At 46.8% G+C, this 18214-nt stretch overlaps 1 protein-coding gene across 1 annotated transcript in view; it reads left to right on the top strand.

Annotated features, from left to right (window-relative positions):
- LOC143934988 (dynein axonemal heavy chain 9-like) overlaps nucleotides 1–18214 on the top strand; it is a 301551-nt gene that overhangs the window by 263787 nt on the left and 19550 nt on the right. Inside the window, 5 exon segments of the mRNA XM_077458539.1 lie at nucleotides 5586–5790; nucleotides 11919–12083; nucleotides 13801–13941; nucleotides 15331–15501; nucleotides 17027–17149. Of these exon segments, the coding sequence (XP_077314665.1) occupies nucleotides 5586–5790; nucleotides 11919–12083; nucleotides 13801–13941; nucleotides 15331–15501; nucleotides 17027–17149 (805 nt within the window).

Genomic DNA, 18214 nt, shown 5'->3' with positions numbered 1-18214 from the left:
ATGTAGACCCCATCAAATGGGAAGTCAATCGGCCATAGTTCAGGGAACCCCTAGAAGTCTCTGGAGGAACGTGAATAGGCTCTGCCTGACCCAAGATGGCTACTAGAGTCATATGGGACAGCAGCAGCCAATCAGATAGCTTCCCCAGTGACCACAGAAACCATGTTCCTCGTTGGTTTCCTCTCCAGCTGCAATGCAGCTGTGGACAAGCGCCACCTGCAGAGGAGAAAGTAGGAAGTTCCATGGTGGTGGAAATGCCACCCTTACAGTTAACTAAGTAGTATTGGCCCCCAGAACTATGTAGGCACCATCAAATGGGAAGTCAATCAGCCACAGCTCAAGGAACCCCCAGCAGTCTCTGGAAGAACTTGAATAGGCTCTGCCTGACCCAAGATGGCTAAAAGGATCATTGGTGTCATGCTCCTGGCTCAGTCAAGTGGTATTGGCCCCGGGAACTGGCCCCTGTAGGCCCCATCACATGGGAAGTCACAGTTCAAGGAACCCCTAGCAGTCTCTGGAGGAACCCTGTTTGAGGATATCTGGATTTACAGCAGGAGTGTCCACTCTAAAAACACGATGAAAGGTTTTTGAAGTTTTGCCAAAGGACCTCCAAACTGCGGCCCTCCAACTGTTGTGGAACTACACGTCCCATGAAGCATTGCAAAACTCAGTCAAGTGGTATTGGCCCCCAGAACTCTATAGGCACCATCAAGTGGGAAGTCAATCGGCCACAGCCCAGGGAACCCCTAGAAGTCTCTGGAGGAACGTAAATAGGCTCTGCCTGACCCAAGATGGCTACTTGAGTCACATGGGGCAGCAGCATCCAATCGGATAGCTTCCCCAGTGACCACGGAAACCATGTTCCTCGTTGGTTTCCTCTCCAACTGCAATGCAGCTGTGGACAAGTGCCACCTGCAGAGGAGAAAGTAGACTGCACCCCCCTACAGTCAGTAGGAAGTTCCATTGATGGTGGAAATGCCACCCTTACAGGTAGATAAAAGGATCATTGATTCACACCAGCGCTGGCAGATCATGCTTCTTTTTTTCCTGCACTGGAACGCTGTAAAACGCACCAAAGACGCCCCGGAACGCACGTGCTCTTATTTAAGATAAAAGAGCGGGGGAGGGGGGATGCACCAAAAACTCGCTGCAATGCGTCAAAAACGCGCATGCAGAAAAGCATCTGGAACGCATCTGGACTGAGGGAGGGAAAAATGCATCGGACTGCATCAGAAACGCACTGAAATCGCACAGGAACGCGCATGCAGAAAAGCATCTGGACTGCGTTTTCTCTGGTGTGGCCCTAAAAGCAGGAATACACGGTTAGAAAATCGGGCGATCGCTCAACCAAAAATCCATCAAAAAAAAAAAAATCTTGAAAAGAGCGATCGATTTCATGCGTAGTTCTGGCGTCTCACGTATGGGGGGGGGTCGATGTTTTACGGACGACCTTCACCCCAACGAATAGAATATCGTTCGTACGCAAACGATACGACTCAATTCTTCTTCTTTTTTCAATCGGTCTTTTCCGTTCCCGATCTCGATATCGGGTATGACCTGCTCGGCATCAGCGAGTAGAAAATCGTCTGATCGTTCGCGGAACGGAAATTTTCGCCCCGATTTTCTTGCCATAAGCGTTTCCCTGACGCAGTTTTGAATCCTTTTTCCCAATAATTTGCAACAAAGTCACAAAATAAAAACCGTCCTCGCCACACGCCGATTAAATCTTCCCGGGGAATCGTACGTTTAGGGTAAACCAATCAGGTGATTTCTGATGTAAAATGAAGCGCGTGTAATATATTCATACGGCGGTCGGCATTTTTTGGACTTTTTTTTTTTTTTTTCTGCCCTCGCCGTCTCCGAGTGACGATCGTTATGCGGCATCTTCCGTGAAATGCCACCGGGGAGGCGGGGCGACATGTCAGATTCCTGGGCGCAGTGCGATTTCAGAGCTCTCAGGTTTCCATATAATAAATTGGAGGTTTTCAACACCTTCGTCAGCCGGTGACACGCCGCGGGGGAAGAATCCGGCGCGGCGGAATAATTGAAATGGGAAAAAAAAAAAAAAACGGCCATCGAAGTCATTTAGTGTTTGTCATTACGGGGCAAAAGCTGTTCACGCGATGACACCCGTCCGGCGGCACGTCAGAAGAATTCCCTGCATGTGACGATGAGTGGAATAATAATTGTGGAGAACGAGGAATGGACGGCGATGATTAGCGCGGGGGGAGGGGGGGGGGATCCGTCTCCACTAATCTCCGCTATTATTTTACCAGCATAAAGGGAAACTCCGCCTAAATGGCCAAATACTCAATAGTAACATCCATTCACCGGCCACTTTATTAGGTATACCTGTTCAGTTGCTCGGTAACACAATTTACTAATCAGCCAATCACACGGCAGCAACTCAATGCATTTAGGCCTCTAGACGTGGTGAAGACGATTTGCTGCATCAGAATGGGGGGAAGAACGGGAATCTCTGTGACTTTGAACGTGGCATGGTTGTTGGTGGCAAGACGGGCCGGTCTGAGTATTTCTGGGATTTTCACACACAACCATCTCTCGGGGATTACAGAGAATGGTGGGAAAAAGAGAAAATATCCAGTGAGCGGCGGTTGTGTGGAATAAAAATGCCTTGTTGAGGTCAGAGGAGAATGGGGCAGACTGGTTCCAAATGATAGAAAGACAACAGGAACTCCATTAACCTCTCGTTACATCCAAGGTATGCAGCATACCATCTCTTAACACACAACACACCCAACCTTGAAGCAGATGGGCTACAGCAGCAGAAGACCACACCGGGTGCCTATACAGGAGTTTATCTTTAAATGTAGAGATGGAGCTACAAAGAGGATGCGGCACTTCAGGGTGTCAGGAAACGTGATCGGTAGTCAAGGAATTAGATGCATAATTTATGCCCCTAGAAAGCCTAAAGGTCCTCCTTGGATTTTGGGCCCCTCTATGCATAGAAGCCGCAAAAAAGTCTTACACATGTGGTATCCCCTTACGGGCAAGAATGCGTTATGGGGTGAAGTTGTAAGTATGCCCATGTGCGCCCATGCCAACATTTGCCGGGTAAGATAACTTGCCGCCTCCACTGGTTAGAAGCTGGCGTTCCGAATACACCCGGAGTTCTCCCATAAACAAAACTGAGCTCTAAGCAAAGGAACCCCCACACTGGCCACAGCGCCCACCGCCCACACTGGCCACAGCGCCCACCGCAATCAATCAGTCTTTAGCTTTCACTAGTCTGGAGCAATCAAATCAGAGGTGATTGCTGATTGGGTATTTGAAGCCGCTGCATTTTGAACATTTCTCTGGGCTGATTTACTGCGTTGAATGTTGTGGAAGATTTGTTGGTGCCGTACAAGTTACTGACGTCTGTGTGTGTTTGAGGACAAGCACCCAAATCTTATCCAACGCGGCGGTTCCAGTAAGAAAGTTCCACTAGTCATATAAAAATGCATTCAATGCGTTTCGGGGGATTGGGGTACCTCCTTCTGCGGGGCTCTGGGTGATGGACTTTGTGATACCTGGCGGTGGTGGCTGGGGTATTTCAGTGTTTTCCGGTTTCCTCATTGAGTAGTGTAGAGTATTCAGTACATTGAGTTTGCTCCCCTGTAATCGGTGTAGTAGGGGTTGATTATTCAGGCCTGCTCAGTGTTTCATAGACTGCTGCCCTGATTTTTTCCCTCTGTATTCTAGAGGATTCTGGAATTATATTAGGAGGAAGAACAGAATGGACAGTGTGAATATTTATGGAACTCTAGCCAATCCCTAGGGAGTTTGCCCAGTAGGTGGTGGGAGAGACCATAAATGGTTGGGGACCTGATACATGAGCAGCAGAGTTCCTGGGTCCAGTCCTGCTGGAGGAGACCCCTGTGCAGGGGCTCTGCCATGGGGGAAGATTACTGGAGGTGCCATCTAGAAGACACTGAGGGTCCTAGCTGTGGCTTTAGCAGGGGGGGGGGGGGGGGGGGGGGCTATTCGTAAATTCTAGTCCTGTAATTCATTTCATTTGGAGAGCTGGGGGAACGGTGTCCAGCTGTCCTATGGTAGTGCGGGGTCCTCAATGGAGAATGCCCAGTGGATAGTGTAAGAGGGCAACCAATGATCCTATGGCCGTGTGAGTAAATGACCCCGGTGCTGGGAAGTAGTGTCTGTGTGCAGCAAATTTGGTCTTTTGGGAAAAGTCCTAGTCACCTGTCAGCATTAGAGCTTCTGTGGGACATTTTTGTGTAGCTCGGAAAGCTAGAGAAGTCCTCAAAGTGTTCAGTTCACCAGTTTTGGGGCATCCCAATGCTTCCTTCACCCCACCCAAGTTCATCTTTCAAATAAAAGCCTAAAAAAGACCCCCCTAGACTGCTTCTTGGAGCCAGCGGAAGAGTGAACACAATGCTGTGTGGTTGTGTGTGTTAACTAAGGGGAAAGGAAACGCGTTCACCAGCAGCTCTTCCGGGGGTGACCTACATGCAAAAATAGACTGGACACTGGCTCCAGTTATCTCACAGCATAGAGCGCCACCCAGAGCCTGGAAGAAGGAAGTATCCCAATCCCCGGCTGCATTGCTAAAGTGAATAACAATAAAGTCTAAAACTAAACTACTAAATTGAAAAACTCTTTGTACAAAATGCACCCAACATTTCCCAATGTCACTTTGTTGAAGAATCACCATGACTGGTTGAGAAGCTGAGGTCCTACACACAAGTTCAACACACCACCTTCAATGGACCTCTGATTTCGAGTTCACTGGAATATACTGGTTCTCCAGCACTACCACACACATTAACGGTGTATAAATACTTCTATGGTATAGAAGCAGGGGGCATTTTTTACTACCCTCACATGACTTGCTGTCCTGTAGTCCCATAAGCAGCGAATTGCCTCCCATAGACTGGCAGGATATCAGGGCCTCCTTCCTCAGCCTTTGTGTCTGTAGGCCAGTGTTTCTCAACTCCGGTCCTCAAGGCGCCCCCAACAGGTCATGTTTTCAGGCTCTCCACTATTTTGCACAGGTGATTTGATCAGTTGTAATGCCTTAGTAATTACCACAGTGGTTTCATCTGAGGGAAATCCTGAAAACATGACCTGTTGGGGGTGGCTTGAGGACTGGAGTTAAGAAACACTGCTTTGGTCACATACAGTAACATCATTTTTAGGTTGGTAGGTTCCTAGAGGTCGTTTGTAGGTCAGTACAGGACAATGTGTAGACTGGTTGTCCCTTCTGGTCAGGGCTTTTTTTCAGGGGGAACTTGGTGTAACTCCATTCCACCACCTCCTGGCTCAGGCCCTTGGGGGGGGGGGGGTCTGCTCATCACAATCACTTGTAAACACAGAAGTCCGGTTTCTGTGTTTACAAGTGACAGCTCTGCACTCTGTGTGTCCCCCTTGAACTCTGCACTCTGTATGTAATGCAGTCCTGGTATTTAATGCCCACACCCACTATTTGATGTGATTTGGAGGGTGTGAGTGGGGGGAGGGGTTTTGGGGGGTCTTGGTTGAGTTCCAGCACCTATTGTTTGAGGGGAAAAAAAAACTGCTTCTGGTAGTCCTGACAGGAACTTTCCCTTTCTGATTTGTTTTAGGTACATCAAGATCGGGGACAAGGAGTGTGAGTACAGTCCCAACTTCCGCCTCATCCTGCACACCAAGCTGGCCAATCCCCATTACCAACCAGAGATGCAGGCGCAGTGCACACTCATCAACTTCACCGTCACCCGCGACGGCCTGGAGGACCAGCTTCTGGCGGCTGTGGTCAGCATGGAACGACCTGACCTGGAAGAGCTTAAGGTAACCAAACCCACACCATCAACAATAGAAGATAATTAAAAGTGACACGTAACTCTGGTTAAAAACCAATTCTACCCAGCCACAGGCAATGGCAACCCATCTCCCCTGTTCTCCAGCCTCTCAGACTCCTTTTTTTCATCTATATTTTAGTTTGGAAATGTTTGCTAGATGCCAAAGTTTTAAATATCAGCGCTATCCTGACCTAGGTTACATACTAGCCAACCTGAGCGTGTGCAATCCCAGCAGTGTGTTCCTTGGTTCTAGTACTGCCCCCTTGGAGCCTATTGCAGCCCCTGCCCACAAATGTCCACCACTACCACACCCGCCAAAAGTATAGAAATACTTCTATAGTACTGAAGTACGGAATTGGAACTAATGAAGGTGTCATAGACGGGGGAGATATTTTCCTTCACTTCCAGTAACCAGCCAATTGCCTCCCACAGCCTGACATGATGGCCAGTTCTAGCTCCGCCCCCTCGGAGCGCTCTGATTCCCCATAGAGATCTGAGCTGCCATTCTCAACCTCTTTTTACCCCTGAGGAACTCTTGAAATAATTATCAGGTCTTGGGGAACCTGTGCTGAAACCAATTCATTGGGGGCCAGTAGGAAAAATGTCTATTACACTGGTTGGCATGTAGGTGGGGTGCAGCGTGGTGCGGCAGCAATAACGCACACGGTCTAAGTGCTATGTAAAGAACTTGTATTCAAATAATGCAAATACAGTTCACAAATAACCCAGTGGGAAGATGGCCCAACTGGGAACACCCACGAGTCCCAACAGCTTATACCGAGCAGGTTTCAGCCGAACTGACAGTGCCTGTTAGGAAGGGTAGAATTTCGCCTGGTCTCGTCTCGTGCCCAAGCTGGAAGATGTCCAGATAAGTTTCAAACCCTACGCTTTCCCTCCTCATCAGGAACCTTTCCCTGCCGCTAGTTCTGTCCCTAACAGGCGGGGTCCCTACACTACCCACTCGCAAAAACATGCCAAGCCTGGGAACCAGCACCTTGAAAATGCTCTGCCTGATTCAAGTTGTCTACTAGAGTCACACGGGGTGGCAGCATCCCATCGGAAACCATAGCGAAACCATGCTCTTCTTGGCTTCCTCCCCAGCGGCAGACAAGCGCCACCTGCAGAGGAGAAAAGTAGACTGCACCTCCCTACAGTCAGTAGGAAGTACCTTAGTGGTCGAAATGCCACCCTTACAGTTAGCTAAAAAGATCATTGATGTCATGCTACCGGCTCAGACAAGTGCTATTGGCCCCAGAACTGGCCCCTGTAGGCACCATCAAATGGGAAGTCACAGCTCAAGCAACCCCTGTCTCTGGAGGAACCCTGTTTGAGAATAGCTGGATTTACAGCAAAGGTTTTTGAAATTTGGCCAAAGGACCTCCAAACTGCGGCCCTCCAGCTGTTGCGGAACTACACGTCCCATGAGGCATTGCAAAACTCAGTCACGTGGTATTGGTCCCAGAACTATGTAGGCACCATCAAATGGGGAGCCACAGCTCAAGGAAACCCTAGCAGTCTCTGGAGGAACCTGAATAGGCTCTGCCTGACCTAAGATAGCTATTAGAGTCACATGAAGTAGAGGCATCCAGTCAGAAAGCTCCTCCGGTGACCCCAGAAGACATAGAGAAACCATGTTCATCGTTGGCTTTCTCTCCAGCTGCAATGCAGATTTTGACAAGCGCCACCTGCAGAGGAGAAGTAGACTGCACCTGCTTACAGGCAGTGTGAAGTACCTTAGTGGTCGAAATGCCACCCTTCAGTTAGCTAAAAGGATCATTGCTGTCATGCTACCGGCTGGGTCAAGTGGTATTGGCCCCCAGAACTATGTAGGCACCATCAAATGGGAAGTCAATCAGACACAGCTCAAGGAACCCCCAGCAGTCTCTGGAGGAACCTGAATAGGCTCTGCCTGAGCCAAGATGGCTAAAAGGATCATTGATGTCATGCTATTCGCTCAGTCAAGTGCTATTGGCTCCAGAACTGGCCCCTGTAGGCACTTCAAATGAGAAGTCACAGCTCAAGGAACCCCTAGCAGTCTCTGGAGGAACCCTGTTTGAGAATAGCTGGATTTACAGTATGAGTGTCCACCCTAAAAACACTGTGAAAAGTTTTAGAAATTTGGCCAAAGCACCTCCAAACTGCGGCCCTCCAGCTGTTGCGGAACTACACGTCCCATGAGGCATTGCAAAACATTGACATTCACAGACATGACTGGGCATGATGGGAATTGTAGTTCCTGAACAACTGGAGGGCCGTAGTTTGGAGACCCCTTTAGAGAAACTCAGATTCAAGCAAACTAAGTAGACTTTTAGCACAGCCGTAGTGATTCTTGGATAGTCCCTTTTAAGAGGACGCATCCCTAACCACAAAAAAAATCGACTTATTTCCAAAAAAAAAAAAAAAAAGAGATTATAACGAAGCGGCCTGATCTAATTAATGCAAAAGTTTTCCCATTTTATTTTTGGGCGAGGAAGATGAAAACTTTCTCAGCAGACAGCCGGACGGAGCTAATTTCTCTTTGTGCGCGTTTCTTATCTGCGGTAATCAGGTGGCGGGCGGGGAGCTCAGGAGAGATAATGAATTATTCCTGTCACTGCGGTTTTTTTTTTTTTTTTCATTTCAATACAAACACTTCCAGAAGGACAAGCCTGCAATCAGCCTTTCCAAGATGTTCCGATTAAGTCTCACGTACCAAACAGACTTGATTTAATGGGGGAAGGATTCCGTCCGCTCGCCTCTCCTGATTTTTATCGCATTTTCTCTTATTTATTTTTTTTTCCGTTTTTTGTCTTCTGCTAAAAGCTGATGAAAAGTTTCTTTTTCAGGAATCAGAATGCGGAGCCGTTACATTGTAATTATACAAAGTGTTATAAATCACTCCATCGGCTTGTCAGTCTGCCGTCTACCTGATATGACATCTGACGGATCGCACTGCGCATATTAAAGACGGGCCCCGGCCAATGAGAGAGCGGAATGAGCTCTTCCAGATGGCTGCTAGCTTTTGCAATCTCTGTTCAGATGCAGCTAGGAGTCAATTAATTTCCCCCGATGAATAGAAGGGCTTGTATCCTGCTCTGTCCGTGACATCTTCTTGATGGATCTGGTCGGTGGAGGATGAATGGATTGATATGTCAGACAGATATTGGACGGACACGTCACTTACAACTAGGGTTGCACCGATATCACAATCAGTGCCGATACCGAGTATTTGCACAAGTATCGGTACTCGTGCAAATGCACCGATACCTGAAACCGATACTTTCAGGCTCGGCTCTTTCAGCTGTCAGCGGGTCTCCCCGGTGTTAAAGTCATCCGGTAATTGGAGCTGTCAAAAAATAAAAATAAATACTCGGCAATGTTTATTAAAGTGGTTCTGCACCTAAAAAAAAAATATTAAAAGCCAGCAGCTACTAATATAGCAGCTGCTGACTTTTAATAATATCACACTTACCTGTCTCAGGGTCCAGCGATGTCGGCGGCAGATGACGAGCGATCGCTCGTCTCGCTGCAGCCACCGCCGCCATCCTCTGTCAGGGAATCGGGAAGTGAAGCATGAGGGCTTCACTGCCCGGTTCCCTACTGCGCATGCGCGAGTCGCGCTGCGCTTCTCTTATGGTCCCCCGCTGTGTCTCTGGGAACTGTGTGTTTCCCAGAACACAACGGGGGGGGGGGGCGGAGCGATGCGGGGGGTCTGCGGCGGTCTGGCCGGAAGTGGGTGCAGATACCTGGATTATCCAGGTAACTGCACCCGCCTCCCCCCTGAAAGGTGCCGATTGTGGCACCGGAGGGGGGGAGGGATAATACTAGCGGAACTTCCCCTTTAGGGTGAAGAACCGCTTTAACAACATTTCTCAGCCCTGAAACACGAAAATAAAAAGAAACATTGTTTCTTTTTGTGTCTTTCTGTTCCTTCATCTGCAGATCAAAGGGATGAACAAATGTTCCTCTGTTTAACCCCTTATTAACCCTTCATTTACTCTAATCAGCCTTAATTAACTCCCTACAAGGGGGTCCCCGAGTTGCAAACGGGTTAGGAACTGCCTGTTTGTTTCTAAGTCGGATTTGTTTGTAATTCGGACGCGCATGCGCAGAACGGCTTTTCCAATGTTTTCCGACGTCGTTTTCTGCGCCACCTGCCGTTCGCAAGTCGGAGGTTCGTAGCTCGGGGACCCCCTGTATTATGTTTAATTTGCATGTAGCACCGTGGCCCTGTGAGATATGATATTTGGTTCTACTGTATGTTCTTACATGTAGTGGAATGACAATAAAACTTGACTATTCTCCTCCATTTAATTATTATTTTCCTGCTTTTTTTTTTCTATTACTTTTTGTTTGCTTTGTTAGTGAATATTTTTACACATATATATTAATGTATATTTACACATTTCACATTGAAAAGGCACTAAATAGATTTTTTTTTTAAATTTCTTTCATTTGTAAATAGCTTTTCAATGCTTTGTACCATTGCCGACAGTTGAAGTTAAAACAAAACAGTTGCAGTCTGTATCAGTAATTGGTATCGGCGAGTACTAAAAAAAAGTATCGGTACTTCTACTCATTGTAAAGAAAAAAAAAAATGGTATGGGTGCATCCCTACTTACAACCTCCATTTATCGTGACTGTGAAGTCCAATAAAAAATAGGGGAACCCCTGGTGGTGGACTTTAGAGGCACATACAAGCATAGAGTATAGTAGAAAAAGAATTTTTTATTTATTAAATTGATATAAAATCATATACAAATAAAAATAGTTTATACATGTCACGACAAATTATACAGTACAATAAGACGAATCGCCTATACAAGGTAAGGTCGGCTACGAAGTTGATCACCCTACGCGTTTCGGAGCTAGTATAGTCTCCTCCTTCAGGGGTGGAGATACAACAGGAGATAAAGTTATAGCCAGATAAAGTGTCATGTGAGTGTAAAACGCTATTCAATTAAAAACAGCAGACCAGGTAGGTGGAATGTGTGGCTTCCCAGTATCCGAGGCTCCCAGGAGGGAGGAATGGTGATAGACGTAGTGATCGGATGGTTTCACATGTGGGACGCCGAGCGGACGGTCCGGTGGTGTCTTTCTAGCTCCCATCCTGCATTACAGCCTTCATCATTTCCTCTGAGTTTGAATATACAACTCGCCCTCGCCTACACCATTTTTGCAGGGGGTGTCCAAGGAGAGGTCTCTGCAGGCTTTGTCTGCCTGTAGACAGCAACAAGGAGGAGGAAAACAATAAAAGACCATAAACCACTATATATCCGATCACTACGTCTATCACCATTCCTCCCTCATGGGAGCCTCGGATTCTGGGAAGCCACGCATTCCACCTACCTGGTCTGCTGTTTTTAATTGAATAGCGTTTTACACTCAAATGACACTTTATCTGGCTATAACTATATCTCATGTTGTATCCCCACCCCTGAAGAAGGAGACTATACTAGCTCCGAAACGCGTAGGGTGATCAACTTTGTAGCCGACCTAAAAATAATCTGAAAATAAGAATGAAAATTCAAATGAACGAAAATCAGACAATAAGAACAAAAATAAAAACAAAAAAGTTGTAAAACCCGAAAATCTGAAATAATATCTAACAATAACGTAACAATTACTAACTATTAAGTTATAGGTATTGGAATTTCCATTCAAATTTTGTCTGCTAGTGAACGTAACGAATACGAATTTATACGAAGTTAAGAATTACCCGAAATAACGAATGCCGCATCTAATTGTACGAATTATCCGAAATAACGAATGCCGCATCTAATTGTACGAATTATCCGAAATAACGAATGCCGCATCTAATTGTACGAATTATCCGAAATAACGAATGCCGCATCTAATCGAAAGGAAAGTAACAAATTAATAATAATAAATAACAACAATAACAGAGTCTGTGATCAGGGGGGGTGCATGGACTTCACATGGCTGGAGGAGGGGATTCTAGGGGTATGTGTGTCATAATGGCCACCCACCCAGCAAACAGAAAGCCTTAGTGGACTGAAGGGTGGGAGGGTATTGGACTGCATGCCGGCACCATTCAGTTTACCAGATTTTTGGCAAAGTCGATGTAAATTCAGCTTTATTGTTATTTAATATTGAACTTTCCTTCTTTGTACTCAGTCCAACCTGACCAAGGAGCAGAACGGCTTCAAAATCACCCTGAAGACCCTCGAAGACAACCTTCTGTCCCGCCTGTCTTCCGCCTCCGGGAATTTTCTGGGGGACACCGAGCTGGTGGAAAACCTGGAGATCACCAAGAAGACGGCAGCAGAAATCGAAGAGAAGGTAAGGCTTTAGATTCGCTTCAGCTTGGGCAAGGTGATTTCTGATTGGCTGGTATGGCTTACCCTACTTTTTCTCGGACAAAGCCGGTACAACGTGACCAGACTGCAATGGTTTGAAGGGTACAGCTGTAACGACGAAAGGTTGCTGGTTGTATGAACGATTACGCTGCTCTTTTTTTCATTTTAAAGCCCAACTTTGGTCAAAATTGAAAAAAAATAATCCACCCAGGGGCCAGGAGCAATGGAGAGGAGTCATGGGACACGGAGCCCCAGACAACACAAGGCCATGACATGACACAGCTGCAGAAACCCTCCTCCAGGCATTTATATAAACCAGGGGTGCTCCACATGTGGCCCTCAGAGCCCTGTGATGTGGCCCTTGACTTCAAACCAGGGAAGCGCACTTCTATTTTATCCCGCTGGTCTGTTGTGCTTTCAGAGATTGCACCGCGCCCGTATGATATAATAGAAGTCTATAGCAAAGCGCAGATAACTCGCAGGTGCAAGTAAACCGCAGCGCATCAGCATGAAATCCGCTTTATAGGAGGGTCAGGACAGCAAGGGCTTGTTTACATTTGTAGTTTGGGGGATGGTAAAAACGCCATAGTTGAGATGTTACATAGTTACATAGTTAGTAAGGTTGAATAAAGACACCAGTCCATCCAGTTCAACCTGAGTGAGTGTCTACAATTGTCCCTATCCCTGTACATTGCACTCACATCGCTCCCTACCCTCAAGGAGTCCACAATCCAAGGTCCCCATTCATATACTAGGGGCCAATTTTGGACAGAAGCCAATTAACCTCCCTGCATGTCTTTGGAGAATGGGAGGAAACCCACGCAGGCACAGGGAGAACGTGCAAACTCCAGGCAGGTAGTGTCGTGGTTGTTTTTACCCCCACCCCCAACCACTAGTGTAGCATCAATGGTGACCCCACCCCACCCCACCTCCAGGGGGCCCGAATGGCCATCCTGTCACACTCTGTTTTACACTTAGACAGGAGAGGCTGCAGGGGCAGCATATACAGAAACCGATCCACTCCATTTTCCTCCCGCAACCGCCGAAAGACGGCTTCGCCTCCTCTCCCTCCCGCCGGCATTCGGCTGCTTAAGGGGGAAATTATTCGTTATGCTATTCAAAATAAAAAATTCTAAATTCTCAACCATTTCATTGTGGCCCACGAACCCGTAAACCAAATGACTTAAGTGGCCCTCGCTCATCAGAAGGTTGAGCACCCCTGATGCCTTTAGTCCCAATGACCACCAAGCCCATGGTATTGTCTACTCTCACCGATGCCAAGGCATTTCCTACTCCCAATGGACACAGTCCGGCCTCCCTAAAGTTTGGAGGACAGTAAACTGGCCCTCAGGGTTTCAAAAGTTCGGAGACGCCTGATCTAAGATGATGTCATAGGTAGAAATGTAGTCGATTTATCATTTCTAGAACTCAAACAAAAAAAACACGTAGGAGATGGATTGTGGATGGGCAGATGTACAATATGGGATTAGAAGGGACTAATCCCAGAGTTGGGCTTTAAATACCACGGTGACTACTATGCGAGTGCAGGTTTGTCCTCTGTGCTTTTCTATGGTGGTGAGTATGCTGGTGAGACCTGACATGGCCACCTAATGTCTGGAGATCTCTAGATGTTTAACATTGTATGTGTAACATGGTCTTCCCCATTGACAGGTTCGGTCTGACTGTTTTCTCCTGCCTAGGTCCAAGAAGCCAAAGTGACGGAAGCCAAGCTGAATGAGGCGCGAGAACACTACCGCCTGGCCGCCGCCCGCGCCTCTCTCCTCTACTTCATTATGAACGACCTCAATAAGATCCACCCCATGTATCAGTTTTCACTGAAGGTTGGTAACCAATGGCTCCAATATAAGCGCGAAAACATCCCTGTTATGTCTTGTTTCATTGCTGCCAATCTTATGCCTCTGTCAGTTTCATATTTCATGTGCAGGAATTATAACTGAGACTTTCATATTGCTTTGCAGTAACTGGGCTCAACTTTTAATAATGGCAACTAAACCTTAGAGCAAGTAGCGTTATTCCCGGCATTTGTGTATCTCCCTGTGGATCAACGCCTGTTCTGCCACAGAATTACAATAGATAAAAAACACCTCAAATATCACATGAGCCGTTGCTTAGTTCCTTCAGTGTAATGTCCCAATCATTATTGGGAACCCGAAAGCAGAAATCAGGCTTGCAACAGCAATGCTTTTTGACAGGCATGAGATGGAGGTTCTTAGGTGGGTTTCAAGAGGGAGGTGACTGGAGCCTCCCCATCAGGTGAATAACTGCTTTACAATGAAGAATGAGATTCCCCCTTTTCTCCGATCCTCTAATTATTTCTATGTGTGCCAGCATAGGTGTGCGCAAGGGGTGTAACTGGGCACACCCTAATCCAGAGGTTGGCAACCCATCAATCATGATCTATGGTTGGCAGGTGACGGGTAAACCGCGATCCTGCCTTGCCTCCCAAATTCTGGACAGGAGAGGCAGCGGGGGTGGAATTTAGTAGAACCGATCTGTATTTTCCTCCTGCAGCAGCTGAAAGTAGGCTTCTCCTCCTCTCCTGACATTCAGTTGCCACAGGAGCAAAATACGGGGTAACGGTACCGATATATGCCACCCCTCCTGTCCCTGTTCATCTTCTTTCTGCTGCCCAGGTGCCCCTAGCTGCCCCCCACCATTTTTTCAGGATGGATAGCGGGGAAGAGGCCGGTAAATATGTCACACATGCAAATGTGTTGGAGCTTTGAAGTGAACACCCTAATGCAATAGGCTGCGCATGCCTATGTGTGCCAGCCTCCTGGCACACGCCAACATTTGGGATAGTGCCACCTTTGCTGAGATCCATGAGCTCTTATTAACCCCGAACAGAAGGCAGTTGGAAAACGCCAATTATCATTTACTCGTGGTTTCTTGCTCTCCTCTTACAATTCTTCCTGTCGGGAGGGATGATGAAAGAATAATATAATAGAGGGTAGCAAAATGTAGAAATGTTTTGTGTTCTTTCTCTGAATATACTGTATACTGGATAGAGGGTTTTCCTGGAGGTCTTCTTTAATGTTGGTCTCCCCTCAAGTCTCCAGGTATCGGACTGATTTTACATATCTATGTCATAATTCAATAACCTGATGATGGTGCCCTCTGTAGGCTGCACCCCGATACTGCACATGTGCCATGTTAGGAGCTGATGTGTTGTCTGGTCTAACGTGAATGCGGTCTATGTTCTCTCCCAGGCATTCAGCGTGGTCTTCCAGCAGGCCGTACAGAAGGCACCGGCGGACGAGGTCCTCAAACAGCGTGTGGCCAACCTCATAGACAGCATCACATTCTCCGTCTTCCAGTACACAACGCGGGGGCTGTTCGAGTGCGACAAGCTAACTTACACCGCGCAGTTGGCCTTCCAGGTACGACCGATGCCTATTACTACAGTGCTTGTCCAAAATATCCATGTCCTTCCAGGGAGGAGGGATTAACTGTCCACCCAATCAGGAAATGAGGGTTTACTGTTCAACCAATAAGGAAATGAGAAGTAACTGTTCTACCAATGAAAAAATTAAGGTTGTGTTCTACCAATGAGGAAATGAGGGTTAGTTCAACCAATGAGAAAATTTGAATTTACTGTTAAACCAATGAAGAAATTAGGGTTACCTGCTCATCCAATGGGAAAATGAAGGTTCAACTCTTCATCCAATGAGGAAATGAGCGGTAACCGTTCAACCAATGAAGTAAGGAAGGTTCATGTTCACCGAGTGAGAAAATGAGAGTTTACTGTTCTACCAATGAAGAAATGAGGGTTTACTGCTCATCCAATGGGAAAACGAAGGTTCCCTGTCCATCCAATGAGGAATATGAAAGTTAACAGTCCAACCAATGAGGGAAGGAGGGTCCAACCGTTCAAATAGTGAGGAAATGACACTTAACTCTTCATTTACTTTCTCCCGAGTAAGATCATTTGAAACGCGTAAAGTCCATGTGGATCATTGGATGTGAGAACACCATAATGGACACGGTGTTATACAGGGTTGCCCCGATATCGATACCGAGCATTTGCACGAATACTTGTACTCGCACAAATGCTCCCGATGCCTAATCTGATGCCAGGGAATGAGGCGGCGTGGCTTGCAACCGGAAGTCAGTGGGCGGAGCCGTCACGTTCCGTGTCTCCATCAGAGGTTGACACATTCCGACACCCATCTTGGTACACCTTGCACTCAGCAAGGACATCTTGTTACACCCAGCCCAAGCTTTATGTGTAACAAGATGTCCGCTGCTGCTTACTGCGGCCGAGTGTAAGGTGTACCAAGATGGGCATCGCAGCATATATTATATGATAAATGATGAGAGGAAAGGAAGGATTTTGCAATGCTATATGCCATATAGCATTACAAAATCCTTCCTTTCCTCTCATTCATGTCATTTATTATGCCAGGCCAGCAATTGCCAATCAGTGCTGCATTTCAGTGCCCATAAGTGCCATCTATCAGTGCAAAATAAAACAGTTTTATTATTTTATAATGTCTTGAGTTACAGTTCTTCATAATTATAAAGAAGATATTATTAGTTTGTATTGTGCTTTGAAAACTGTGACATGACCTTACAAAAATATATCGGTAATCGGTATTGGTGAGTACTTGGGGAAAAAAAAGTATCGGTACTCAGTCTTATGAAAGTGGTATTGGGACAACCCTAATGTTGTATGAGATAAAAATACAAAATGTATAATACATACAATTTAAAAATCTAATTATTTATGTGATGTCATTTTCTAAATCCAAGGCTACAACTTTATTAACTTTTGCAGCCGGCTCCAATGTACAGTATAGGACTGCGGTCTGGCACCCCAGTAAGCGGGTTTGGTACGATCCATGGCAAGCCTCTCTAATACACACTGTGTTTTGTTTTATTTTTACAGTTTTCTTCATCTTTCAGATCCTGCTGATGAACAAAGAGATAAACACAACCGAATTAGACTTCCTCCTGCGGTACCCTGCCCAGCCCGGCCTCACCAGCCCAGTGGACTTCCTCTCCAACCAGTCCTGGGGTGGAATCAAGGTGAGTGTGGTCCTCAGCGCCGTTCTTCCTCCCACCTTGCATGTCTTTGCTGTATATGATGCATGTACCTGGCCTGCTGTCTACACGTCTGTCCCCTCTGGTGACTCTCAAGGACGTTTAATCTGGGACATGGCCGATCACACGAGCAAATGCTATTTCAGCGGATGGTTTGATTGTTGGTTTCCTGGAAGAGGAGATGTCCTGGGGCCATAGATGAAGCCGCGGGCCTGCACTGACATTCTGTATCCTCCATGGGAACATTTGCATACAGCTGTTCATTTTAACTCCATCGCTCCCCGCGCTGCTCGCTTGTCGGACACACGTGGGCATCCGTTTGTTATAAAGTCCGCGGTGTGGGTAACGAAGGGAGTAGTCAGAATTGCAGTACATTCCTTGGTGCCAAAACCACGAGGAAAGGGGCAGACAGAATCCAATGGCTCCCATTCACCGTGAGGGCCGTACATCGTACAGACCTGACAGCGGGGGTGGGGGGTTCACACACAGTCCGTGGCCGCCCAATCACCTGCACACACCCCCGCTACCCCCATGCAATGTCTCATTAAAGAGAACCTGTCACTTAAAAATCATCACATAAGGGACTTTTTATCTCCTATGTGATAAAAAAAAAAATGTTAAGCAAAAAAAATAAAGTTACAACCAAACACATAAACCCCCCCCCAAAAAAAAGTTTGGGGCCCCCCATCCCCAAGTACACATGAAAACCCCAGATGTGGACCTTTGCTTGCCTTTCTATGGCCCTTGAGGCAATTTTCCTCCCACTGAAATCAATGATGGGGCATTATTCCTGCCACTGACCTGAGTAGGGTAGATCAGAGCCCCCACTCCCCGACTTAACATGAGCCCCCCTCCCAGTATTCCCCAAACTCCGGCTTTCCCTACTTCATAGGAAAGACCACACAACACCTAAGTGGGGTAAAATGTCTGAATACGACCCTTTTATTCACATAAACTTGTTTTAACTAACAAAACGTAATAAACGTCTTACTCCAGACACCATTCGAGATCCTTGACGGTGCCGCCTACCCATAACGTTTCTGTGTGTGA

Source organism: Lithobates pipiens, unplaced genomic scaffold (assembly GCF_037356315.1).
Source record: "Lithobates pipiens isolate NorthernLeopardFrog02 unplaced genomic scaffold, aLitPip1_a1.2 Scaffold_28, whole genome shotgun sequence".
NCBI classification, from domain to species: Eukaryota; Metazoa; Chordata; class Amphibia; order Anura; family Ranidae; genus Lithobates; species Lithobates pipiens.
Note: the sequence above shows the minus strand (reverse complement) of the source record. Positions and strands in the feature narration are given on the sequence as shown.